General features: G+C 45.3%; 1 protein-coding gene across 3 annotated transcripts in view; it reads left to right on the top strand.

Moving 5' to 3' along the window:
- AMOT (angiomotin) overlaps window positions 1–25,179 on the top strand; it is a 62,816-nt gene extending 37,637 nt beyond the window's left edge. For all 3 annotated transcript variants that reach the window (XM_062006628.1, XM_062006629.1, XM_062006627.1), the window contains 8 exons: window positions 1,153–1,245; window positions 3,914–4,059; window positions 14,542–14,691; window positions 15,495–15,685; window positions 17,952–18,074; window positions 19,012–19,244; window positions 20,022–20,246; window positions 21,216–25,179. In XM_062006628.1, coding sequence (XP_061862612.1) covers window positions 1,153–1,245; window positions 3,914–4,059; window positions 14,542–14,691; window positions 15,495–15,685; window positions 17,952–18,074; window positions 19,012–19,244; window positions 20,022–20,246; window positions 21,216–21,316 — 1,262 coding nt within the window. In that variant the 3' untranslated portion in view covers window positions 21,317–25,179. The remainder of the gene's footprint in view (window positions 1–1,152; window positions 1,246–3,913; window positions 4,060–14,541; window positions 14,692–15,494; window positions 15,686–17,951; window positions 18,075–19,011; window positions 19,245–20,021; window positions 20,247–21,215) is intronic.
- The last annotated feature ends 538 nt before the right edge of the window (window positions 25,180–25,717 follow it).

The raw sequence follows: 25,717 nt of genomic DNA, 5'->3' as shown, positions 1-25,717 counted from the left end.
TGCTGTAGTCTCTCAATTCCAGCCTGTTTCTCATTGAGAAGAAACATGTGATAAGCCAGATACTATAAACCAGATGCAAGCCTGGAATTCTCACTTGTCTTACATGCTAGACACAATTTGTACAATTTGTTCAGTTTATACAAATGGAAAGCTGTTCTGCTGGCTGCCTAATCCCACACCAGGCATGGCCACTTCATTTCCTGTCCAGTGACCTTTTTGCACTGACATACAAACTGCAAACACTCTGTTCTTCCTGAAGGTCTTGGCACTCCTTATCAACGTAGGCATCTGGTTTTTGGATCTCCCTTCCTTTTCCAGGGTGAGATGTTGTTAGTGTCTGGTTTTTGCCAAGAGGCTGAGGCAGGATGATGGCTGGCAGCAGACAGTGATGTTGAGTGTTGTTTGACCTTAACATGGGTAAGAGTTTAAGCATTAGTTTGAAAAGTTTAAGCATTAGGGTTTCTTTTAAAGCCTTCTGATCATCCTACATGTCATCTGCTTTCACTGTGTCTCTCACTAAGACTGTGATCTCAGAAGTAGTTTGGTATCCAAGCAGTAAGGCCATACAGTGCCCAGAGTTTTTGGGAAGGACAGTACACAAAGGCCTGCATTAAACAATCTTATTCATAATAAACCACAGCAGAAACGTTTCATTCTTGTTTTCCTAGACTGATAAAAGTTTCTATCAGCCTGCAGTAGCAGAACTATTAAGCTTTCCTTAGGGTTTTACACTTTTCCTTCAAGTCAGGTAATTGGACAGCAGTGATTTCATGTTCTAACTAGTAAGATTTAGTAGAGAATCAGAAGGGAATCTTTTAATTGCATGATGAGAATAATTTGGGTTGTAAAAAATAAGGTGTCTTAACACTTTTGTGTGTTATAATTGTTTAAAGAAGTCGTTTCTTTGGAGCTTTATTTAGCCTGTTTTGTCTTATTAAGAATATTTTCTCAATGACATGAATAAAAAGTGAATGATTTCAAAAGTGAGTGCCAACTTCTGAGAGGCTTTTTACTTTTTGGCTGTGTAGAGTCTCCCCATGAGATCTGTTCCCCTAGCTTGTGTGAGAGATCTCCTGAGCAGGCATGACTTAATGCTTGAAGATTTTTAATGAATTGATTAATTGGTGTTCCTGTCATTGAACCATTTTGCAGAACGTATGGAGACAGCCAACAAGCAGCTTGCAGAGAAGGAATTTGAGGGCTCTGAAGACAATCGGAAAACCATCTCGCAACTCTTTGCACAAAGTGAGTTACACAATGGTTGTGGGTCAATAGAAAGGCTCCAGTCATCCTGGGAAGGATTACAATGCAGCAGGTTGGCTTTTCTACAGGGACAGAAACCAGGGCAGTGACAGTCCAAAACTGGCAGTGGAGAAAGGAAGAGGGATTTACGAATTCCTTCTCTGTCAGTATGTAAACTCTATGTATGAATGTGAAATCTGATGGCATCTAGTAGAGAGTTTAGAGCAACAGTAGTTTGCAGTTGAACTGTAAAATTAGTGTTTGCCCCATAATGTACAGGTTATTTTATCCACCCGTTTTGTTCCCTGAAAGCTTTGGAATTAGACCTTTCCAGGTTGACAAGATTCCTGCCATGAGTTAAGGCTGGTGGGACTGGAACCTGGTAGGTTTCCTATCTCATTCCTCTGTCATTTACCACTGCCCTATCCAGTTGTTCAGTAAAAATAAAGGGGGTGAACACTGCCTGCAGTGTGCTGGACTGAGAAAGGGTCATCAATTCTGTCCCTGGCAGTGGATTTATCACAAGGCAAACCAAAATGACGGGTGTGAAGTGCTGCTTTTCCTTTGTACTGAAATGTCTCGAGGCCGATGGTGCCGAGCCAACTTTGCTCTCATCCCGTGGTGTACTCCACCCTCCTGACAGTGCTTACTTTTCTCCAATTGTTACATAAAAAGGTAATGCAATAAAATTGCAAAATAAGGATTTTCTGTGGTGTAACACAAGCTCTGCTTGTACTCTGCCAAAGGCTGGTGTCCCTCTGCTGTGTTGCCTTTCGCTTCTTTCTGGTGGCTTCCGTTGCAAGCAGATGGCTGTCGGGCTGGGAATTCAAAACTCCTGGTGCCAGTGGAAAGTCTGTGAGTTTAGTGTCACATTCACACTGGTTGGGTGGACTTTGAGGTTCATAGGTTCACCCAGAGAGGTGGGAAGGTCAAATCTGTGAGACTTCTCATTCAATTTCCCCTTTCAGATGAAGGTGGAAACCATTAGTGCTGCCTTTTGTTGGTCCCAGCATTTCTAGGGGTGCTGTAGGCACTTGTTAGGTGAAGCAGTACTCATTTGTGGAAAAGCCTGGAAAAAAACCTCCAAAAGCCTTGCTGTGAGCACTTAGAGATTACCAAGCAGACTGCTGGCACTCACTGATACCTGCTGGCATCATGCCACCCTGTCTCATCTCTGCCCATTTTCTGCAATAAATTTTAGCACACTGGCACTGTCAGCAGCTCGTTTCCTGGGTGGAGGAGAAGTACTAGAATGGGAGAGATGGGAAAAAGAATAGGCAGGTGGTGACATTAGCTTTTTGTCCTTGTGTCTTATCTCCCAGGCTGGCTCTGAGTTGGAGTCAGGGTTTGCTCTGCAGAGTTCTGGGTGCTGTTGGTGGACAGGTTTGTTTTGCAGCCTGTGCGTGGGCTGAATTGATTCCCCAGCAGAGGAGAATCTTTAGCTTCTCTGTGTTGCTAAAGCTTTGCTCCTGGCTCTCTGCTGGCAGAAGAAAGGGAATAATTGTGGTCCTGTAAATATAGTTATGCACATACTTGCACAAACGGGCCTGTGTGCTCCATATGCCGTCTGTCCTAACACCCAGGATCTAGTTCCTGTTTTTCAAGCCTTCCACTCCTTGTCCTCATTCCTTTGTCGTGGGATATTGGTTTCTGGAATGCAGTTTTTCTGGTGTCATCAGTGCTGGGTGTAGATCACTCCAGGGAGTATAGTATGGTTATGTATCCACCAAGTGTGTTAATGTTATCGTTGTAGCTGGTTGGCTTGAGCTGGGGATGACAACATATACACAGGGGACATCATCTCTGTGGTGTGGCTTTGCTTTATACCCCAGTGTGACAACTTGTCCAGTCCTGAATTATTTTGTCCTGTTTATTTTTTTATGCAGGCAGTTGCCCTGTACCTGGAACACACAGCTTAGCTGCTCCCACTAGGTCCAGAGCAGCAGAAAAGGACCAGCTGCTGTGCTTGGGTGGCTCTAAAGTGTCAGACAGGAACTCTCAGTGCTGGTGCAAAAGGCTTTCTTGAACTGCAGGTCTATATGAGCAGTGACAGAACAGATGTACATGCCTCAGTTCTGGTCATTTTTAAGAGCAACAGAGGAAGGCTGAGGAGTTCTCCTTGTTCATTCGTTTTCTGACTCCTCTGATGGTACTGCCAGCAAAGTGGGAGAACTGGGTATTACTTTGAGAAGGAGGACATCTGCCTCAGATGAAACAGCTTTCCTGTTTGTGGCATTGATGTGAACAAAAGGAGCACAAGTTTTGCAGGCACAAAAGTCTGCCTTGTCCTCTCTCCAGCCTGGGATATTAAAATTACCCAGTTTGTTTTCCACCTCTGAAAGCTCAGAGGTAAAGAGGTGCCAAGTTTCAGTAACCATCTGCATAATCAGAGCAAATTATCTAACTGTATTGAGTGATGCACCTTCTGTTCCTTCTCACTAGCCTTGTGGCACATGGTTACTTGAAGGTACCATGCTTGTTTGTCAGGGTTACAAGTCCTTCTCTTCCTTGAAAGCCATGTACTCTTTTTTTAACCCCCAAACACTAGATTTGCAATCTCTCTCTTAAGAGAGGTTCCAGTGCAGTCTTTCCTCATCTCTGGAGTGAAGGACACCTGAAAGCTAGGTAGAGATGAGTGCTGTGCATTACTAACTCTCACTTTGTTTAATAGACAAGGAAACACAGCGGGAAAAAGAGAAACTGGAAATAGAACTGGCGGCTGCACGCTCCACCAACGAGGATCAGCGAAGGCACATCGAGATCCGAGACCAGGCCTTGAACAATGCCCAGGCCAAGGTGGTGAAGCTGGAGGAGGAGGTAATGACGCTGGGAGAGAGAAATTAAGATAGCTTGGAGAAGAGGAGACTGAGGGGTGACCTCATTCATGGTTACAAATCCATCAAGGGTGGGTGTGAGGAGGATGGAGCCAGGCTCTGCTCAGTGATGGCCAGTGACAGGACAAGGGGCAATTGGTACAAGCTGGAACAGAAGAGGTTCCAAAGAAACACAAGGACAAACTTCTTCCCTGATGAGGTGAGGGAGCACTGGCAGGGGCTGCCCAGATGGGCTGTGGAGTCTCCTTCTCTGGGGACATTCCAACCCAGCTGGACCAGTTCCTGTGTGCCCTACTGTAGGTGGTCCTGCTCTGGCAGGGGGGTTGCACTGGGTGAGCTCTCCAAGTCCCTTCCAGCCTTTAACATTCTGTGACAATTTGGGTTCCAGTAAAAGCAGCTGTGAGAAGGAGTTTGTCTTGTGCAAATTATAAGGAAATCTGCTTGCTTCAAAGCTGTTTCTAGCGGCTTAGCTTTGTGTTGGGAAGCTGAACCGCTGAACTGTGCACAGATAAGCCCCAAATCTGTATTTCCTTGGAAGTACTTTCATCTGAGCAGCCATGTTTCGTTTTCTTTTTGTTTCAATGGACAAAAGTGGGCTGGAACTGAAATCCCAGCCCTGGCAACCTCCTGAACTTGGCAGAAATTCAGATCTCGAAGGACTTTTAGCTAATATCAAATGAATGCAGCTTGTCCCCTTGCCAGGTGTTCCACTTTACACCAGGTTATCGTGCTGCACACTGCAGATCACTCTATGTGCCCAGCATTTGTAATAAGCTGGGCTTGACCTTGTTTGTTTTGTCTCCTTTTCCTTCCAAGAGGGGATAATGCATTTGAGCAGCTCAGCCAAGCAGCTTTCACAGCAGTTTCTTTTGTGGCCTTGTCCCTGTCACTCACACATGGCTCTCACCTCGCTGCTGTTCTGTGTCATAGTGTCTGTCCTCTCTCTTCCCTGCTTTCCTCTCAAAGGCTCCATTTCCCACTTCCAGCCTCTGCTTCCTTTACTCCTACTCCTCCTCCATAGAGAGCCTCTGGAGGAAATCTCATGACCAAGCATGCTTCCTCCACTGCAGGTTTGTTCTCTCCTCCTTCAATTCTGCCATCTTCTCCCTACTAGTGCTCACCATCACTCTCAGTGGAGCACTGGGCCTGTATCCACCTACATCTCACTGTCTTCAGAGGCATTCTTCAAACCTTTCCTTTGTCTGCTTCTACTTCTCTCTCCCATTGTACCAAGACGGGAGGAATGATCAAATGCAAAGGAAACATCCTCCTATCTTGTCTTGCCTGCCTTCCTCCTCTCCCAGGTACACATGTAGCTGCTTCTTAATTGTAGCCTGCTCTTCTCTAAGCTCTGTATTTGTTCCAGTAGCCCTTCCCCTGAACCTTCTTGTGTTTCTTTCACTGGTGTCCTTAACTTTTGCCCCTTGCAATATGCTACTTTTAATTTCTTCAGCTTTGTGGAAGATCTCTCCTCCTGGGTCTGCTCTGCTCTGCTCCTTCAGGATGTTGTTGCAAGGTTACCTGCCATCAGACATTATTAATTGTCCCCAGTGCACCTCACTTTCCTTTCTCCACCACATCCAGTTCAGACAGTTCCTCTTTATTTCCCAAACCCCTCATGTTTTACTTGACCCTGTTTCTCTTCTCTCCTTGTTGCTGAGAGAAGATGTCTTCTACCTTTGACCTTCTCAATTTTGAACCCCCCATTCCTTCCCTCTCCAGACAAGCACTTCTGTGCTTTCTTCCACACTGTCCTCACCTTCACTGCAAACTCTGGCAAGGCTGCTTTGAAGCATCCCTTGCTGTGATGCTCACAAAATGATTGGCAGGGGCTAGGCCACAGAGCCTTGCCATTCATGCCAACCCAGAGACTGTCTGCTTGGCCTGCAGTAGGTGTGTGCTTCTGCCTGTGCTCTCCAGTCCCAAACTCAGGCTGTGTCAGCCTCGAGGGCAGGGAGCTTCCATTTGTGCTATGCTTGGCATCAACAGGCTGTGGCCCATCACTGAGGAACCAGTTTCTGTGTGATACAAATTAGAAAGACTCAGAGGAATGCTTGAATATCACTGGCCACAGCCAGCCCTGTGCACTTTGCTGTCACTAAAATTGCAGCACCTTCCTGCAGGGCTGGCTGGCACCTTTGTTGCTCAGGGGGACAGGGAACGTTAGGTTATAGGATAATTTAAACACAATATGATTCTCTTGGGCTGTAAAACTCTTCTGTCATTTGACCCTACAATGTATTAGAGCTCTTTGGCTTTTACTCAGATTTCAGCACCTTACTGGACTAAAAGTCTGATGTGTGACTAAGTACAGGAGCCATCCTTGTGACTTCCCTGGAACTGTTCACATGTTTGGAGCTGATGGGTCTAGAGATACCATCATCTGGGGCCAGCACACACAGCACTTGGCTAAATTGAAGTTCTGTGCAGGCACTAATCCTGGCTCCCTCACAGTAAATGTGAAGCTTTCAGGGGTAATAATAATGGTAATAATAGTGGTGACCTCGTTTTACTAGAAGAATTGGGTTCAGTGCTGTTGCAATGTCCTTCTGTCTGGCTATATTAGTAAAATACATAAGTAACTCAGAGCTGGATTGGATGATAGCTTAAAAACCACACATGTGCTGATAGAGAGTGAAATGCCCTGTGTAAGGGCTTGTGGTCACTTGCATCCAACCTTTGCTCGAATCCCAGAGTGTGCAGGAAGTGCCACCCTTCCTGTTGGAGATAAATATGGAAGCCTCTCAGTGAGGGAGCAGCAATTAACTCTGCTTTTTCCTAGAGGTGAAGGAGAGTAAGAGGAAACAGAAGCAGTAAAGAGCCACTTTTGCAGGTTTCCCCAAATCTCTTTTAAATACTTAGGGTTATGAGCTGTTTGTTGCCTTGTTAGTGTTAAAATCAATCAATCAAATCAATAGTGTTAAATCAAACTTCTCAAATCCCCAAGCTGTTTGGTAACTTTCTGAAAGAGCCAAACAAGCTGTTCAGTGCTCAGGGCACCATTTGGAAGCAACTGTAAATGTCACTCTGGGTTAGTGACATTCAGTGGCCAAGATATAGGAACACTTTGTCAATTACTTCTTTTATTTGTGCCAGCTTAATCTGAGTTACCCCTGTAACTGTCAGGACTTTCCAAAGCAGTCCTGCAGCAGAGGGTGGAGTTTCTTACACGGAAGGTTTGGCAGCCACTCTGGCTCAGGGCCTGAGGGGAATGTGCATATTTCAGTTGTTGCATCCTGTAATGTAAGTTTTCAGCCTTCCCCCCACCCCCACCTTCCATTTTGACTTCCTACAGAGCAGAGTTGCCTTGCCTTGTATGCACCAGATCCTTTACAAAAATAGTGTTTCCATTCTAATGATAGCTGCAAGCCATGTATCAGCAGAACTTCAGTGCTACATTGGGATTGCAACTTCCAGGTTCATGTAAAAGTCATGAATTGCCAGTTTGGGCAAAACCAACCACCTGTAAAATGCAGACACTCATCTACTTCTATGGAGTAGTAGGTAGGAGCTTTGAGAGCTTCTGTATGTATTGGATTTAACATGCAAGTTCAAGGGAAGGAAGACATAAAGGAATACTAAATGTGATGGAGAAAGGAATGATCTTAGAGATACCAAAGTGTACTGTGAAGCAGTTGGAAGCAAAAGTAGACACTCATGGAATACTTCCTCAGGGATGAAATGACCCTTCAGATTTAGAACAAACTGCCATTAGAGTTTTTAATAGTGTGGAGTTTATTTCTGCAAAGTGCTAAAAAGGATGAGTGGTCATGTAAAACAAACTTCAATTTGTCTGCAAACAGGCTGGCTGAGTGTGGATTTCATATTGAAACTTTACTGCTTCACTACATTAAAAACACCCAGCCATTAACTCCTACTTGCACTTCTCCATTTTCAGTCTTCCCTTTGGTAGGTGTTTAAGTCAGCAGCTTGTTAGAATTGTTTCTAGTGAATACAGTTGAGATAAAATGCATGTGGGCTTAAAAACATATGTCATGGTCAGAAATGGTTGGTGAAAGTACCATTTGTAGCTGAAGCCATGGGGAATTCTCATGTTGGAGTGTGGGTGGCTCAATTTTGATGTAGCCATTTGAATGGCTGCAGTGTGCAGCAGGTTTGTAGCTGTGGATGCTCACAGATGCCCTGTACATGTGAGCTTTTAAAATACCTTACCATGATGTAACCAACCTCTGCTGGCACACACCTTGAGAGCCTTCAGCAAGTGGAACAGGTGGTTAAATGTTGCTTTGCTCTGGCATGAAGGCAGAATTGTTGGGTTCACAGAAAGGACCATCCTTACCAGATTGAGTAAATGCTGCCTTATGGTGAGTCCTTACCGGGCCTGGAATATTGCAGGAGGGAGATTGATGGAACCACAACTGCTGATGTAAAGGGCACAGTTGCTACTGGGGAGTTTCCAGAACTATTGAACTTGGTCATTTCTGTTTACCCTGGTGGGTTCATTCCATGGAAGACCACACTTCAACTTTAAAGAAGTCTGTGTTATTTTTATGGTAGTGTAACTTGTACTCCTTTGCTGCACCACTTTACAAGCCACTGTTTCAATGAGTGCCTTAAGGAAGCAGCTTTGGAAAACAGTGACTACCACTAAGAAGATATAAATATCTACTCTTTGCCATCCTCATGCACACACCTTGCAGTGGAGGCAGAAGCCAGACAACCTCTCCAATGGGTGCAAATTTGGGACTGGGTGAAGGGAAGAAGTTGGAATGAAATATTGTTTCTAGAAGGGCTTTGTATGTAGGAGCTGTGAGATCTTTCAGCCATCAGAATTCAACACAGAGTAGATATCAGAGCTCAGATATTATATTCATTTCCCACTCAGCTATTGTGGAGAGAAGTAGTGTGCTATTTCTGATAACACTGAGGGTTCTGTCTGTGGGGAAATGCAGAAACATTCATTTCCAAATTACATCTATTGTACCTTATGTGCTGTGTCTGAGATACTTTCAGAACAGAGCTCTGGCCTGTAGGGAAGAGACCCAAAGGAGAGTTTGTGTGCTTGAAGGCTTGTCTGGTTTTTTTCTAGTCACTTTTCTGGGTCTATAAAAAGATATTCCTAGTCTCCACTGCTTTGTCTCACTGAAATACTTACACTGTCACAGCTACATAGCTACTCCTTTCAGGACAGAGTTGGTTTTAAAGGGGACACTTTTTGGATAGCTTATTGTTCATGGATGGGTAGAGAGGAGAGAAAACACCCTCTCTTCTCGTGTGTGTCTTTCATGACCTGCATTCTTGTAACAACACAGAACTGGCTTTTCATTGCTATGTCACTGCCTCTCATATTCTGCCTCTTAGGAATTTTCCAGAGATGGTTTTGGGAGCTGTAACTTCTTTTCACACAAACAAACAGAGATGACATGATGACATTCCCGTGCAACAAGCACTATTCCCAAGCAGGATAGTGTTACCACATTGCTTCAGCATGAGTTCTTGCTGAGGCCAGTGGCGCCTGATTGGGCCTGAATTCAAACAAACTGAGGGTTCAGAGGCATCCTAGAGGAATATATTCCAACTGCAAGAGGGACAGCTGGTTTAAATGCGCTTGCTCTCTTTTCTTTTTTACTACATTTCTGCCATAGCAAGCAAATTCTTGTGGGGAAGCACATTTTCAGTTGCATCTGAATGGCTTCAGCTTTAGGATAAACCCAGAACGTAATGAAAACACCCTGAATCTGTTAAACAAAGGACTTTGAAGGCATCAGAGGCAGTGGGTGGGAGACCAGCAGATGCTGACGAGTGTTACCAATTTACTGAAACAGGAGCTGTCCAAGATGAAGAGGGTAAATGGCTGGGTCTGTCAAAATGCCTGGGAGAGTTTCTGAATCATGCCTAGCTATGCAGGAAGTCTTCTCTTCTTCCCCAGAAAAGCTCTTTGCTGAGTAACTCAACTGGAAGCAATGAATCTGCTCACAAAAGAAGCTCCTTCCTTCTCCCTCGCCTGCTACATCAGGACTGTGTTTGTCCTGCAGAGGCAGCTCCAGTCCAGGGGCTGTTACAGCCTCTGCCTCCTGTGCTTCTAATGACTCGACAGTGACAACTCCTCATTCTGTGTATCCCTTTCCTCTGCCAGGGCCTGGGATCCCTCAGACAGGTTGCATGGTTTGTTGAAGCCTAAATCAAATGAAGGAATGGGATTTGTTTGGCTTTTAGGGTATTAACCAACCTCTTTTCTGCTGGGCAGTTGTAACCAAGTGTCCCTGTTTCTGACAGGAGCACTTTGTCCTTGGCCATTGATTTTTAGAGCATGCAGATGCTCTCTGTAGCAGAGAAGGCTGCTGCAGCTAGGCATTATGTTGTCTTAGGAAGTTGTTTCCCGTGCAAAAAGATTCTGAGGACTACTTTTAGTTTTCTAGGTTTAGTGAGTTTGTTGAACCATTTAATCCTGTATGTTTAGAGTGGTTGATTCCTTTCCCACTGCTGGAAGCCTGGCAGTTTGGGGCTGTTGGTGTGCAGGTATTTCCAGGCAGTAAATCTTTCTGACTAACTTGGAAGCTGCTCTTTGGGTCAACCAGACTCTTGTGAGCAATGAGGCCTCTGAATCCCAAGCATATGCTGCTTCTCCCAGCTGGCTCTCAACTGCAGAAAGCTATCTTGACAAGAGATAGAGGAACTCAAATGAAGACAGAGGAGGCTGGGGAATCTTTCAGGGGTATTCCCTGCATCAATTTGCACTTTTGTGTACTAGATTCCTGCAGAGCCCCAAGCCAGTCCCTGGTACTTGTATTTTACTTGTCTTGAGACCTGTTGCAGAGTTAATGTAAGCATTGTAGTGGATGTGAACTGGAGAGTGACTTGCTCCTGCTCCGAATGGATTCATTAGAAGATGTTATTGATAGAGTCAAAGCCTGACCTCTGAGATTTGGTGAGGACATTTTCCAAAGCAGTCAGGGATTGACCTGGAGAAGATGTGCACATGATTCAAATGATGCCCTGGGAATGCTGGGAGGGATACAGACATGCCAAAGTGTTCTTGCTGAGCTTCCAGACGTGCACTGAGGTTATTGGAGATCTTACTGTCTCAAAGAGGTGTTACAATAAAGATATTATTATGAGTAAAACACTCTGCATTTTCAGAGCACCCTTCCAGGCAAAGCAGTTACAGTACATTATGTGAGCATGAGCTTGCTTATTAGGTAAATGCAGCACCATCAAAAGGAAAATTACTATCTTGTCAAATTTGTTTGAAATGATGTACTGAAGGGTGTGACTGCAGCCTTGTGAAGCTTCAGGGATGAACTCATCTCGAGCACGTGTTCACTGCAAGGCCTGTTGCAGAGAAGATAATTCCAGCCTCCTTTGATGCCATCTCCCCAGTGGCAGATGTTACCGTGGCCCTTGGCACTGAGCAGCCAGTTTTGGTTCTTTGCTGAGAGAGAGAGGGTGGGGAATCCATGGCAAATGACCAAGAACAAGCCTCAGCATGCTGCCTTTTTTTTCCCCCTCCTCCTATCTCCCTGATGTCTGCAGTGCCCTGGCAAAACTCAGGCAACTGTTTCCAATTCCTTTCTTAGGAAAACACAACCACACTCTCAGTTTATGGCAATGAAATCCCTCTGTCCTTGGAAGAATTCTTCCTGATGCTCTTTGACTTTGAGAGGACAGATCAAATCAGAAAGATCTTTTTAATCCCTCTCACTCCTGAAGAGTCCTGGTTCAAAGGAAGGTAAATTGAGCCTCCTGAGTAGCTGCAGTAGCTGAGCTGGCAATGAGTGGCACTGCCAGGATGTGCAGAGTTGGCTGAGGGCAGCAAGTGAATGAAATGACACAATCTCAGGTATAAAAGCTAATTGTATCCAAAGTTGTTTTAGGAAGGCTGAGTTGTCAGGAGCCTGTACATTCCTTTAAAGCTTTACTGAACATCTCTGTTCCAGAAACCTGAACGTTATCTGAGGGATTCCTGAATTCATTCTGCCTTTAAGCCATAACAAGAAAATCCATGCACAAACCCTTAGTTTTCCAACATTCCCAATTCTTCCTACTGCTAGAAGTTGAAGTTTATTTTGCTAAGAGGAAAAAACGAAAGAGAAGTTATCTTTTGGAAAAGCCACTGAACAAGCTGTGCCTGTACTTGAGGTCTGGTGCATGGGTTAGGCATGTGCAGGCAGTGCTGGTAAGTTGGGCAACAGCTTGTGTTGCAACATTTCACCTGCAGGTTTGGCTGATGGGAGCACTTTCAAAGTGGAACATTTCAGTGGAATTTGTGTGTCCTAATTCTCTCTTGGCTGGGCTCTTGGTATTCTTTGAATGCAGGCCAAAATGTTAATCTACACATACACATGCTCAGGTTTATTAATTATGAAACTAGTAAAATGTTGTTGGCAGCTGCTTTTGCAAAGGAGAATTTTACCTGTGTTGTTGAAGAAGCTTTTCAGAAATGCAGATGCTTTGTGGGAGGTAATAAGTGACCAAATGTCCATCCTTCCTTCAAGTTCTTTAAAGAGAAGGGGCAGGGGAGCAGGAAAAGCTGATTTTCAAGAGATCATTATTCAGCTCAATGCATAATGTTTTGCTGCTAGCAAGTTTATTAGGTTGCTCCTTACTCTTGTCCAGGTCAGCAAGCTCATATGCAAACCCAAGATACTGGGTGCTTTCCATTTCTAGGTTCTGCTGCTGACTCATAGTTTATCATTTTTGCCAAGTTCCAGAACTACTATGAGCTGCTGTTAATCTAAATGTAAAATTAGTGCATTAATCTACACTTTATTAGAGCCTTAAGAAAGCTTAAATCAGTGTCATTAAGCACTGTGCTCTGGAATAAAAAAAACCTATTAAATACAACATTTTAATTGATTTTCTGCAGAGCAGCAGTGGAATATTAAGTTGCATTAAAATCTACTTGTCCCTCCCCTTCCAAACAAGCTTGAAAGCTTGAGCAATCATGATTTCTGCTGTCCATGCACTGATGGGAAGGCCTTTGGCTGGATTACTCACCATTTATTGTCATTTTTATTATAAAATACTTGTTTGGGGAATATCCTCTAGGGCAGCAACATCCATGCTGTGAGATGAGATGCCTGCTGACTTTATGAAAGAGAAGAAAAGGATACCATGTCTGGGATTAATAGTGTTTAGAGATTTTTCTCTCCCTGCTATTCAAGCTGCAGTCTCAGGGTTGCCTCAAGGAACAGGAGTGTGGAAAGAGAAAATTATGAAGCAACACCTGATAAGACCTTTTTGGAAGGAAGATGCCACATAAAAACAGCTCATGGTGTGCAGCTCAAAGCCCAGCAAGCCCAGTATCCTGTCTCCAGCAAAACCTAGAGCAGATTTCTAGGGAACACTATCAGAATAGGGCCAACAAACAGCAATACTTTCCCAGAACACTTTCCAAGCAGGGCTTCCTGAGCCAAAAGTTGTGTCTTTTGTCTTTAACATCCTTCAGTGCACTTTTCTTCCACGAAGCTGTAGAGTAGCTCTTTCAACTTACATAAGGGAGTCTGTATTTTGCATTATGGTGCTTCTCCAGACTTTGGCTCTGACTGTTGTGGAAAAGTTGCCTTCTTCCTGCTGTTTTTGTATTTCAGGGTTTGTGACAGTCATAGCTAAAACAGCAATGCCCCAAGTTTGGCATGGAAGGCCAACTGTGATTGTTAGTCTTTTCCTTAACAGAAAATGATGTCCCTAGGTGTGCAGGATTCTGTGCATTAGAACATTGCTGGGCCCTGGGTGTGTTTTGTTCCTCTTTAAAAAATTGGAGTTGGGTTTATTCTGCTAGAACTGTGGGTATTGGTGGTGTGAGTGTGATGGTTTCCATTGCTTGTTGTGAAGCAGGATAGCAGCTTGATTGGCAGGAAACACTGTGGAGGATAGAAGCCAGGGGCAAGGAACAGAGCAGGATCTCTCATATCTGTGCCAAGATGAATGTCCAGGCTGCTGGAATAAACCTGGCTGCAGTATGGAGAGAGCAGAGGCCACGTCTAAGGGAATGCTTTGATCCTCTTCATTCTTTTCGTGTTATGGGACTGTAATAGGATCCTGCAAGTTTTGGTTCAGTTTCTGCTTAATCTCATGAAAGCACTGCCAGCAATTTTCAATATGGAACTCAAAGTTTTCCCAATTTGTGGACCAGCTCTAAATATTGTCCTTGCTACAGTTACCTTGGTAACATGTGGAGTCACTTAAACCCCGTCTGTTCTGAACCCAGGTGCCCTTCCTAACCCCTTGCTGCTCTCAGTCGATTGCAAGAGATTAATTACCTCAGTTTCCCCATCATTACTGTGGGGCTGCTGAGGACAAAAAGAACAAATGTATACCCATCAGGAAAGCAGGGATGGGAAAGAGCTGTAACATGTTGAGTGTCTAGTCCAGAGTGGGAGTCTGCACCACACCACCAGCAGTCATCTGCACCTGTTTTTCCCAGCTGGTGTTTCTGTGCTCCGCAGTGCACTCCCTTGTTCTCATTATTTAACCCAACGTTGCTTTTGTTCCTCTGTTTCAGCTCAAAAAGAAGCAGGTCTATGTTGAGAAGGTGGAGAAGATGCAGCAAGCCTTGGTTCAGCTACAGGCAGCGTGTGAGAAACGGGAGCAGCTGGAGCACAGGCTGAGGACCCGCCTGGAGAGAGAGCTGGAGTCTCTCCGCATGCAGCAGGTACCCACGGTTGCCCCAGGCCATAGTGGCTTCCCTGTAACATTGTTCACTGTGCCTTACACCACACATAAGAGGAGGGCAGTGGGTTTTTTTCAGCCTTGTAGAAATGATCTGATCTTTCTTTTGGTAGGCAGAATCATGGGGTTTGCTGCCTGTTGGGTTGTTCTCGCTTGATTTAGTTCTCCCTTTCTAACCAGCCAATGTAGATGAGAGAGCAACAGGGAAACTGTCACGTGGCAAAATGCAGATGCAGCCACACAGCTGGATGGTGTTCCATCTTTAAGTAGCCTGGTTATATCTATTTTAGTCTAGATAAGAGGAGGCTGCAGGGGGATCTCATTAATAGTTACAAATATCTAAATGGTACTGGAAGAAGGTCTGAGGAGGAGTATTTTCCATCTTGGGTATTTGCTTGTTGGTGTTGACCAGCTCTGGACTGGCACCAGGAAACACTCTGGCTTGGGTGCTGTGAGTTAAGCTGTCTTTCTTGAGAGCAGTGTTTGACTTCTGAGCTTCAACATTTGGAAGATAGAAAAGAAGCCTTTCTTGCATTATAAGAGCTTGTATCCTGGTTTGGACAGAGTGAGACTGAACTGCCCCTGCAGATGTTGCAGATACAGCTCTAAAGGAGACTATTGCCATCAGCTAACCTGTCCAACATTCCAGTCTGGGGGAGTTCTTGTGTCAAGCCAGTGTTGCTCTGGACCAGCCTTGATCCTTCAGACCCAAAGCTAACTAACCAACCCTGAGTCTTACAGACTCATCCTAAGACCTTCTTGTTTTGTTTTGCTGTTGGGAATCAGCGCCAGGGGACATCTCAGGCTGCCAACGTCTCGGAGTACAACGCCACAGCACTCATGGAGCTCCTGCGCGAGAAGGAAGAGAGGATTCTTGCTCTGGAAGCTGACATGACCAAGTGGGAACAGAAATACCTGGAGGAGAGTGTGATGAGACAGTTTGCTTTGGATGCAGCTGCAACTGTGGCTGCTCAGAGGTAAATGGCACTTTTCACAGGACAGGGATTGTTTTATTTTTCCAGGTGAATGTCATGTTTCCCACCAAGGGATGTTGCCATACCATCCTCCCATCATACCTCACCCTGTGGTCTGAATGGCTTCTCAGACTTCTGTGTGCAAGTAGAGCTTGGCTTCTTTTCCTGGGAGCTGTGCAATTGCCAACAGTTAGAAGCTGTTTTGCCAGAGGAAGCTTCTTCTCCATGCAGGAGCCATTTTCCAGACTAGAATTGTTCTGAGCCATTCCTAAAAGCTGTTAATTTAGAAATAGGTGTATGAGAAGGGGCTTGTCTTAATATGTTTTCTTTAAACAGGACTCAGTCCTTGCTGAAGTCATGTGAGATAGGGTAAGCTGGATGATTCACACCATTCACCCTGAATGGCTTGCTTGTTCTCCAGAATGTTTTTGCAAATTACTTTGTGGTATTGTCCTCAACATGGTTGCTAACCAGAAACATCTACTAGGAAATTCTGCTCAAAACATTCTGCTGTTTATGGAGAGCACCCCCACTGTGGGGGTGGGAAGGGAAGGGTGTCTGAAATTTGGTAACAAGCTCACATTCCAAGACAGTTGTACAGAAACACTTACTATGGCTGTAAATAAGCCCAAGTGCTTTAGCTATTTGGTAAACAAGAGCTGCTGTTGAAGTGCAGCTCTTTAGGGTCAGGTATTGCTTATGTATCATTTCATTGCTCAATACTTTCTGGTTCTTAACATCAGATTTAATTTCAGATTGTTTCATAAACCAGATTCAAATAGGGATGTTCTCACAACTGGCCTCCTGGCTCTGCAGGTGGACTAGAATTACAGGGGTAAGCTTGCTGATCTGCTGTTTTAGCATTTAAAGAGTTATCTTATCTTGCTTCAGAAGCAGGCTGTTATTTTAGGGTATTGATGCTTCTTGTGTGCTGTTTTCCACCTCCCCAGAGATTCTCTGAAGGCTTTTGCTACTGCTTGTCCTCAGAGGCCATGTTATGTTTTCAGTATGTGCAGATAAGTAGGGGTCTGGTCTATTGTTTATCATGAAATGAGAAGGGATGTGTTAGGCCTGTTCAGGTTTTGCTAAATGAACAAGAATGCCTTCCAGCCAGGAAAGAGACAGCCTCTGGTTTTTCATTTCCTTCTGTCTGCTTCTCCCCTAAAAGCGAATATTCCATTATTGTCAGTACTTCTACAAGTTTATATGCAGTTGTGTCCTCAGAATCTCCTTCAGAAATACAGGCTGTGAGGGATTCCACTAATTCCAGTGGCAACCTCATCTACACACTGCACAAATTTCTTTCCCTTTGATGGTGGGAAACAGCATCCCTCAGCAAGGTGAGGCTGCAGTAAGGATGCTTTACAGCACAAGCAGGAGTCTGGCCCAGTCTGGGTTTCTTTCATGAATGACCTTCTTAAGCCCTTCACTTTGGTGCTTTGCTGTTCCTGATGTGAACTTTTGCAGAGTTAAAGGTCCATTTACCAGACAGTTCTTAGACCTTCTGGGCCTGAGAGAAGAGATTTCTTATTACTGTCAATTGGAGCTCTTCACAGCTCCACATTGTGTCTATGTTTGGGTTTTTTCCTATCTATGTTAATGGCTAGCTGTGACAGTAACATGCTCTTAATGTTAGGAGTCATACAGAGATACAGAGTGTAGCACAGTGACTCTGTTCTGACTGAGTAGCAACCAGTGGAATGAAATACTCATCATGCTTTGGTGAGGGAACTCAACAGCTATCACACTGTTAACGTCAGGCATCATACAGAGTCACTCTAAAGCTTCTTCAGCCCCCTCCCAAGTTTTTTGGACCAAGCTGCTTGGGATTGCTCAAGAAACTTCCATGCCTGATGCCTTTTGACACTCAGATTCCCTGCATGATGCTGTTGGAAGAGAAAAAGCTTTATATCTGAAGCAAAGTTTGTGCTGTTTCCATTGAAGGGAAGTGCCTGGTGTTCTATACCATCCTCCCCCTCTCCATGTCCTTGCATTTGCCTCGTTGATCATTTGACAACAGTACAATGAATCAGATCCTAGCCTGGCCCAGGATGGACAGGAGATGGGCTGTTGTTGTCATGACTTGTATATTTTTGCAGTCCTTCCTTCATTAGGACTGGGAATTGGGTTTTTTGGAAGACACTGAGCCAGCCTAAACTCAAAACAAAGAAGTGGATATTCTTGTTTGTTACTTTTGAGCAATAATTTTGTGCTGCTGGAAAGCAGCAAACTTAGCTGGTCCTTCATCTGCCCTACTGCTTGTTCTCAGGGACACGACTGTCATCAGCCACTCACCTAACCCTAGCTACGACACCTCGCTGGAAGCTCGCATTCAGAAGGAGGAGGAAGAGATCCTGCTTGCCAACAGGAGATGCCTCGACATGGAGGGAAGGTAAAATGCAGTTTGGTCCTATCTGGCTTCTTTAGGACCAGAGATTTTAAATTAACTCTCTGGGTAGACACCTCAGAACCAGAAACTCTTGTGTTTTCACGAGTAGCAGGGATGTAAGGAGGCTGCAGGGTGTAAGGAAAGGCTGCAGGAACTGGGGCTGTTTAGTCTGGAGAAGAGAAGACAGGGGGGATCTCATTAATATTTATAAGTATATAAATGATGGGTGTCAGGAGGTTGGAGCAGCACTTTTTTCTATGGTATCTAGTAACAGGTGTGATGGGATGAAGCTGGAACACAAAAAGTTCAATTTAAACATAAGAAAAAACTCTTTCAGTGTGAGGTGAGGGAGCCCTGGCCCAGGCTGCCCAGGGAGGGTGTGGAGGCTCCTCTGGAGACATTCCAGACTCCCCTGAATGAGTTCCTGTGTGAGCTGATCTAGGTGGTGCTGCTCTGGCAAGGGGGTTGTACTGGATGAGCTTTTGAGGTCCCTTCCAGCCCTTGAGATTCTGTGATTCAAGGCATCTTCATCAGACTCCAGGCTCCAGCCACCTCTTTCTTAACTGTCTCACTGAACTGTTTTGCCTGGGGTTAGGTGCAGTGCAGATTGCCCAAAGTGTGTTAATCCTCTTCATCATTTTGGTCTTATGTCCTGCCCTTAACTCTCAGCTTTGTCTCAAAACCCCTTCCATGGCTGTTTAGAGCAGCTTCCAGTAGCCAGAGGTGGGTGGGTATCTCAGTGCCGTTCTCTCACGGCAGGGAGTCTGGTGCATGATCTGCTCTGGGGGAGCAGCGAGCCACCAGATGCGGGGTGGTAAGCTCACTGGCATCCTCTCTCTGCCTCCCCCAAATACCTAAGAGAGTTCTAGTCACAGCCATGGGGGGGCACTGAGGCCTCAGCCCAAGCACAAGTACATTATCCTTTGTACTTCTGGCAAAGGATCAAGACTCTGCACGCTCAGATCATCGAGAAGGATGCCATGATCAAAGTGCTGCAGCAGCGCTCGCGCAAGGAGCCCGGTAAGACAGAGCCGCTCTCCTCCATGAGACCCGCCAAGTCCCTCATGTCCATTTCCAACGCTGGCTCGGGCTTGCTGTCCCACTCATCCACACTGAGCAGCACTCCCATCCTGGAGGAGAAGAGAGAGGACAAGAGCTGGAAAGGCAGCCTAGGTAGGTTTTAAATAACAGTGGTAATTCAGATGTGAGAGTCACTGCTCAGAGGGGAGCAGCAGCAGGAGGAAAGCGTGTTGGACAGACAGATCAGCTGGCCTGCAGTGAGCTGACTGCAGCCAAGGAGGGGGACACTTGGAACAGCTGCTTGTTTTAGTCACTTTTGGGAAACAGGGATTCCTGATGTCTGAGCTGTCATTAAAATATTAATCTCTTATTCCCAATGTGGTACCTGACTTCAGGGATGATTGAGGTGCAGTTTTCAGGGCACCCAAGCACTTGCTTTCAGCTGGCTGAAAGTGTGAAGGCTCCTTAAAAAGAAGCAGAGATGCTCATGAGGATTGCTGTCCTGCCTAGCTTGCCTGCACTAATGTGGCTCCTGTCTGGAATGGCTCAGCAGCATTGTTCAGAGAAAATGACTTGTAACAAAGCAATCTGAGATGATTTCTGTTTTCTTAGGAGGAAAGTTAGGCCCAAAGGTTCTCCTGTGAGACTTAAAGACCCTGAAATATCACTAAGAATCTGTTGCAGCTGATTTCAGAGTGTGCAGATTTTCCATGCCAGAGATGGGCCACTGCTCAGAGACAGGGGAGTGAGCCTTTAGTGCCCACTGGCATATCTTTGCCTGCAGCATCATGAGGACACTGCTGTTATCCAGGCACTTCAGTGGTGACAGGTGCTACAGGAGGGTGAATGAGAGCTGTCTGCTGAAGCACAGAACTGATACCAGTTAGTTTTCTGGGACTGTGACATTTCCTTCCCTTGTTTTTCACAAAGGTGTTCTGCTGGGGACAGAATATCGCTCTGAATCCATTCCCTCCACCCCCTCTCCCGTCCTTCCTTCCACACCGCTGCTGTCAGCCCACTCAAAGACAGGCAGCAGAGACTGCAGCACCCAGACTGACCGAGGCAACGACCAGGGCAAAGCTGCACCTTCCCCTGCAGCTCCCACACCAGGACGACTCCCCAGTACCAACCTGGCCTATGGTGCAGAAAAAACAGGTAACAGAGCTGAGCTGCTCTCCCAGGGCAGCCCTGTCACCGGGTCACCATCAGTTCTGCTCTGTGGGGCAGGCCTTGCTGATCCTTCCTCCATGCAGGAAAACCAGGGTTAGCTTTTGTCAGGACAGGTGGGTTTCAGAGGTGAGCTTGACAATATTCTGAGGGATCTCAAAAAAGCTTTGGGAGTGGTGGCATAAGCAGGAACACACTGGGGAGAGAGGTACAGAGAGGTTTAAGAATTGGAGCAGGTATGTGCAAATCCCAGCATGGTCTCGGGGTCTGCTCTGGGGTAAATTGTGAGTAGCACATGGGGTTTAAACAGTGCATGAAAATGAGCTGTAGAAAGCAGCCATTGAATTTAGTGGGTATTCAGAGCAAAGTGGGCTCAGGTTAAGGGGCAGGAAGAAGAAGGAAAAGTAACTGCTGTGATAAAGTTACTGGACTTTTATACTGGCTCGTTATTGTACCGACTCCAGCGTTGGCACCAGCAGATCCGCTCGACAGTGACTATCACAGAAGCTGAATTTGCTTCCCACAGCATTCTCAGCTGGCAAGAGCTGCTCATTTTCCAGCCCACTCTGCCAAATCAATGCAGATTACACAACCTTGCCCCTTCTACTTCCAGACATGTTACAGTGATGTTCTTTGGCTGGTCTGCTGTGCATCTTGCCCGTGCTTTGCTATTTAATGCGTCTCAAGGGAGACAGAGGAGCAGGTTTTGTGCACTGCACCGACTGCTTTGGGTTTATAAGCCATTGTGTAGCAGTGGGAGGGTACCCAAAGGGGATTTGATAAAATGGCTTTGTTTATCTGGGTGCATATGTGAATAATTGAGTTTTTAATGAGGAGTTGTGAGCTGTCTTTTTGCCCAATGAGAGAAGATGACTTGTAAGCTGTTAACATCACTTTGCTAACCTCACTCAAGTTACAGCTTGGATTGTCTGTCTCTTCTTTTTCCTCATCATATAGATGGGCCACTCTTCCACTCCAGCACTCTTGAAAGAAAAGCCCCTGTTCAGACCGTGGGGCAGGACCTCCCAGATGGAGAGATGGTAGAATACCTCATCTGAAAGGCTGTACCAGGATCTGAGCTGGGCTGCAGGAACAAGACATTTTTAAAAGACGTTTTTATTGGGGGGGAAAAAAACTGTAGTACCTGAGTAATAAAAGAACACTCAGCTGTTTGCTCTTGTATATTATGTCTTGAAAGTGTGGACAGGTTAATTTATAATTTGTTCTAAATTATCAAAAACCCAAAACACTTGTTCTTTGGAAGTTTCCCCCTTTGTTTTCCAAGTAGTGGATCTGGTAACATCTGCTAAACCCCAGAACTTAGGTGCACTATATCTGATATTGCAGTATTCTTGAAGTCTCTTAGACAGAAGGACTTGTTCTCACAGCTACTGGTTAAATATGGCCTTGCAGTGAACAGAAGCAGGGACTTAGCTGTGAGCATCCCTTTGTGGTTTTGCAATACAGGCGTTAAGCTGACCAATTATTGCTGTGAGCGAGGGAGATTTCTCCTTACACTTTCTCAACGTTAAGAGCTCAGAACAGACCCTTCACATTCACAGGCTGGAGAGAGATTTCCATTTTCACTGTGGTTACATTTAATTAATCCTTTTTTGACTTCCCAGTTTGTGTTATTTCTTTGTGAAAAGGGAAGCTGAGACTCTGGTGATCAATGTCAGCTTTTCAGTTCCATCACTTTTACACTTCAGGACCTTGTCAATAATTTATACAGTGGATAGGAAACAATATATTGCATCTGTGTTTTACTGAAATTACAAATGGAGAGTTTACAGGCTCAGCCCTGATCCCTCAGATCAGATTTCTGCCATTGTATCTCCACTGGCTGTAGTGGACCTACTCCAGATTTACCGTAGTGCAAGTGGCAAGCCCCGTTGCTTTTCAGTGTTAGCAACTTAATCTAAAGCATCTGGTGAGATCTTCCTCAGTAGCAGATTCTTCTGTACTTCAAATGCATTTCTACTTTTTCTGTCCCTCCTTGCAGATAATACATGTGTTCTCATGTAGCACAGCCTCAGAGGTAGAGCTTTAAAGAGAAGCTCTTTGTAAAGTTTCAGGTGGCAAATCCTCTCCTTCCAAACCATTTTTTCCTTACTTCATCTGGAGAGAGCACCTTCAAGAAAGGCCCAGAGGCTTCACAGTTCTACATTGGAAGTCATCAGGTTCACTTGCAGATCTTTGGGAACTAGCATAGATGCAGCAATGCTTTGGTTGCAGATGCTATAAGGAGATATTAAGAGCATTAGAAGTAAATGAGTATTTTTTTGTTACAGTCTTTGCATATTCAAACAGTTGAATATTAATTTCTGTTAAAAACCAACTGGTTTTTTTACTTGAATGTTAAAACATTTAATTAGCCAGTGGTCACATGTTGGGAACCTGGCTAATCTCAGCTTTCTGTGCAGCATTAGAGCAGCCAGATGTTCATTCCAGGTCATTTCACTCCAGAAATAAGGAGAACTGGTAATTAATCATCAAATGGTTAGTGAATGTCCTCAAATGCTGCTTAGCTGACGCTGCTGAAACAGTGTCCAATTGGCATGGCCTTACCAGATAAACAGATAGGACAGGAGTTTCCCAGTGGAGGGCTGGGAGGTGAAAGGAGCTGCCTTCTGTCTGCTGCACAAGTGACTTAGCAGTGCCTGCAGAGCAGCTGTGAGTTGGATTCTGTTTGTCTTCTAGTGACAATCACTGAAAAGATCAAGGAAAACATTTCCCATTGTTTCTAGCAGATTTGCTGCTTGTTGGTCTTCTTCAGGCTCCATTCCTAGACCCACAGGATGGCAAAGTGTATATGGTCAGATATGAGCTAAGTCTAACCAGCCTGGCTTTACCAGGCAGACACTCCCTTCTGTCAGCATGACTTAAGACCCTTCAGAGCTGTACTTCAGGGCTCTGTCTCTGCCATATGGCACAACATCCTTCTGGACAGTGCCATAGATCTTCCCTAAGTGTATTCTAATAATCTCCCTGATTAGTTCTCTGCCTTTTCCTAAACAAACTGGTCACAGCTTCTTCATTCTCATCCCTGAGAGTGTCTTATATTTCTTTCCTCTTGGCTTAATTCCATCCTGTTATATGAAGTAATCCCCACTCTGGATGCTTTGAAGTGATTTCTCTTCCTCCTCCACAGTTGCTGGAAATGCAGGAGAAGCTTTTCCCCTTAGCTCAAGGTGTCCATCTTTCTGTCCTTCCAGCATCATTTTCTAGATTCTGTTTTGTAGTTAAGAGTGAACAAGGGACATCAGATGCCACTGAGTGTCTGTGTGAGAGAGAGAGGAGAGATGTTTGATGCTTCCCTGCTCTTTTAAAGTCAGGAAAAATTACATTCCACCTTTACAGGCACTTTTTAGCAGTAGGAGAAAAGTTCTGCCACTGCAGGGCTCTAGATAAACAGTTCCAGCTCACTTGATTGACCTTCATTCTGAAATGGAAGATTTGGAGCCTTCACAGACAAAATCTGGTTTAGAAAACTGATTTTCCTCAGTTAATATTGACTGTTCAGCTGGACTGGGTAAAACTACTTTGTTTATCCTCCTTGCAGCTCATTGTTTTCAAAATGAATGCCACTGTCATCTCTTTTCACAAAGGGAGAGGAAAAAAAAGCCTGTCTCTGCCAGTCCAAACCATCAGGATTGCAGGAGCCTCTGCAGTTCTGTGCCTGTGGAGGGAAATGTGGAGGGAGATGGTGCAGTTTTACATTGCTTTAGGTCAGGTTCTTCGCCCTGTTTTGTAGCTTTGATTTCTTCCAAAAGCAGAATCCCCCAAAACTTCTCTTGGGGAAGTTTGAGGTCATTTTTTTCCCCTGTGTGGACAAACCAGGAGCCATGAGGAATGCATTCTTTCCCTTGAGCTTCCTCAGAGCCATCCTGATGTGAATGTAAAAGAGCTGCTTGCTTTGAGGAAGATGTGTCCTGTAGTCTTCAATCTCTCTGTACAGGTTTTGATGTTGTTTTTTTTTAAACAGAAACTGCTTTAAGGAGACAAACTGCACACCTAGTTCCTTTTCCTTCTGTAGAGCTTGTTTCTAGTAGAAAGGGATTTTTAACACAATGATTGCAATGACCTTCTTTGCAAACCAAAATGTTTAGACTAAGAGTTTTTCTTAAACTCGGGTATTAGAAGCAGAATTGTAGCTTTTATAAAGAAAGCCACATATTCTTCTTTGTAGAGCAAAACAAGAAAATCAAGTGTAGTTATTGTTCCTTTTTCCTTTCCCAACTCACAGAGTGGCCAAACTCACGAGTCCTTTGCTTTTGGGCAGTTCCTTTGGGAGCTGAGTGCTCAGGGAGCTGCCCAAGAGCTTGAGGGTCTTGTTCCCATCTGGCCCAATGTCATTATGAACTTCATATAGCTCCTACCTGGTGCCTCTTTGGGAGGTCTAGAGCAGCAATTTTCTGCCTGTGGTCTGTGAGCTCGTGGACATCTGAGAGTTGCTCCTCAGGAACCTGCAAAGGGTGGGTTGAGGTCAAGCAAAGCCCTGTCAGGGACTGAAATCCTTGATGTATGGTCTCTGCCTCTGTTGGCAAGCCTGTAGAGTGAGGGACTGAAACCTGGCATTGGCTTTGTTTCGCTTTGGAGGCTGCCTGAGCGAGGGGACTTGCGCAGCTTTAGGCCAGAACCATTTGCAAGGCCAGCTCCTGCTCCAGGACCCCAGGCCCGACGCGTCCCCTGGGCCTCGGCACCCTCACGGCGACTCCCGACAGCCCCAGCCAGGTGATGGCCCTTTGCCATCGCTCATCAAATGCTTCTGCTACAAACCTGGTGCAGTCAGAGCAGGCCAAAACCCCCCAGGGGTGATTTGTGGGCCCAGGTCAGCCTGGGGTTCCCTGTCCTGTGCTCCTCGGCGCCGCGGCCGCTGGCGTTGCTCCGTGCCGGGGCTCGGGGGCTGTGGGGAGGGCTGGGGAGGGGGCAGTGTCTGTTCTCATGTATTTGTATAGGAACCCTTTTTTTAAAAGCTAGCATTTTTATGTCTAGAAAGTAAAGAGACATTGTAAAATGTAATTGTACTGTATTTATGAAGAAAATACATTTCTTTGCAAAAAGATCTTACTCTTAAGTTGGTTTTAGAGTCTTGACTTCCAACAGCATCGTCGCTTTGGCTCCCAGAGGCATCACAACCCATCTGCTTTGCACTGTGCTGCCCAACTGTACTGTTAGGGCTGTGCTAAATATTGAGATTGAAGGAAAAGGTGACCATCTGCCCTCCTAACTCGAGCAGAACCCGTGTTCCTCCCAGTTCTGAAGTGTTTGAACACTTCTGTTCAGCTTGGGCTCTGCTCAGGATCAGCAATGGAAATGCTGAAGCAGCTGGAGAGTGCTGAGGAGCAGTGGGGCTGCCCAGTGCTCCTGTGCCCATGGAGCAGGGCTCATCCCCTCTCTCCTGTCTCTTCTGTTTGTAGAGGAGAGCTCTGGGGAGCAAATGGCTTTGACTCAGTCTC

This window comes from Colius striatus, chromosome 13, assembly GCF_028858725.1.
Source record: "Colius striatus isolate bColStr4 chromosome 13, bColStr4.1.hap1, whole genome shotgun sequence".
Classification (NCBI taxonomy): domain Eukaryota; kingdom Metazoa; phylum Chordata; class Aves; order Coliiformes; family Coliidae; genus Colius; species Colius striatus.
This window is presented reverse-complemented; position numbering and strand designations above follow the sequence as displayed.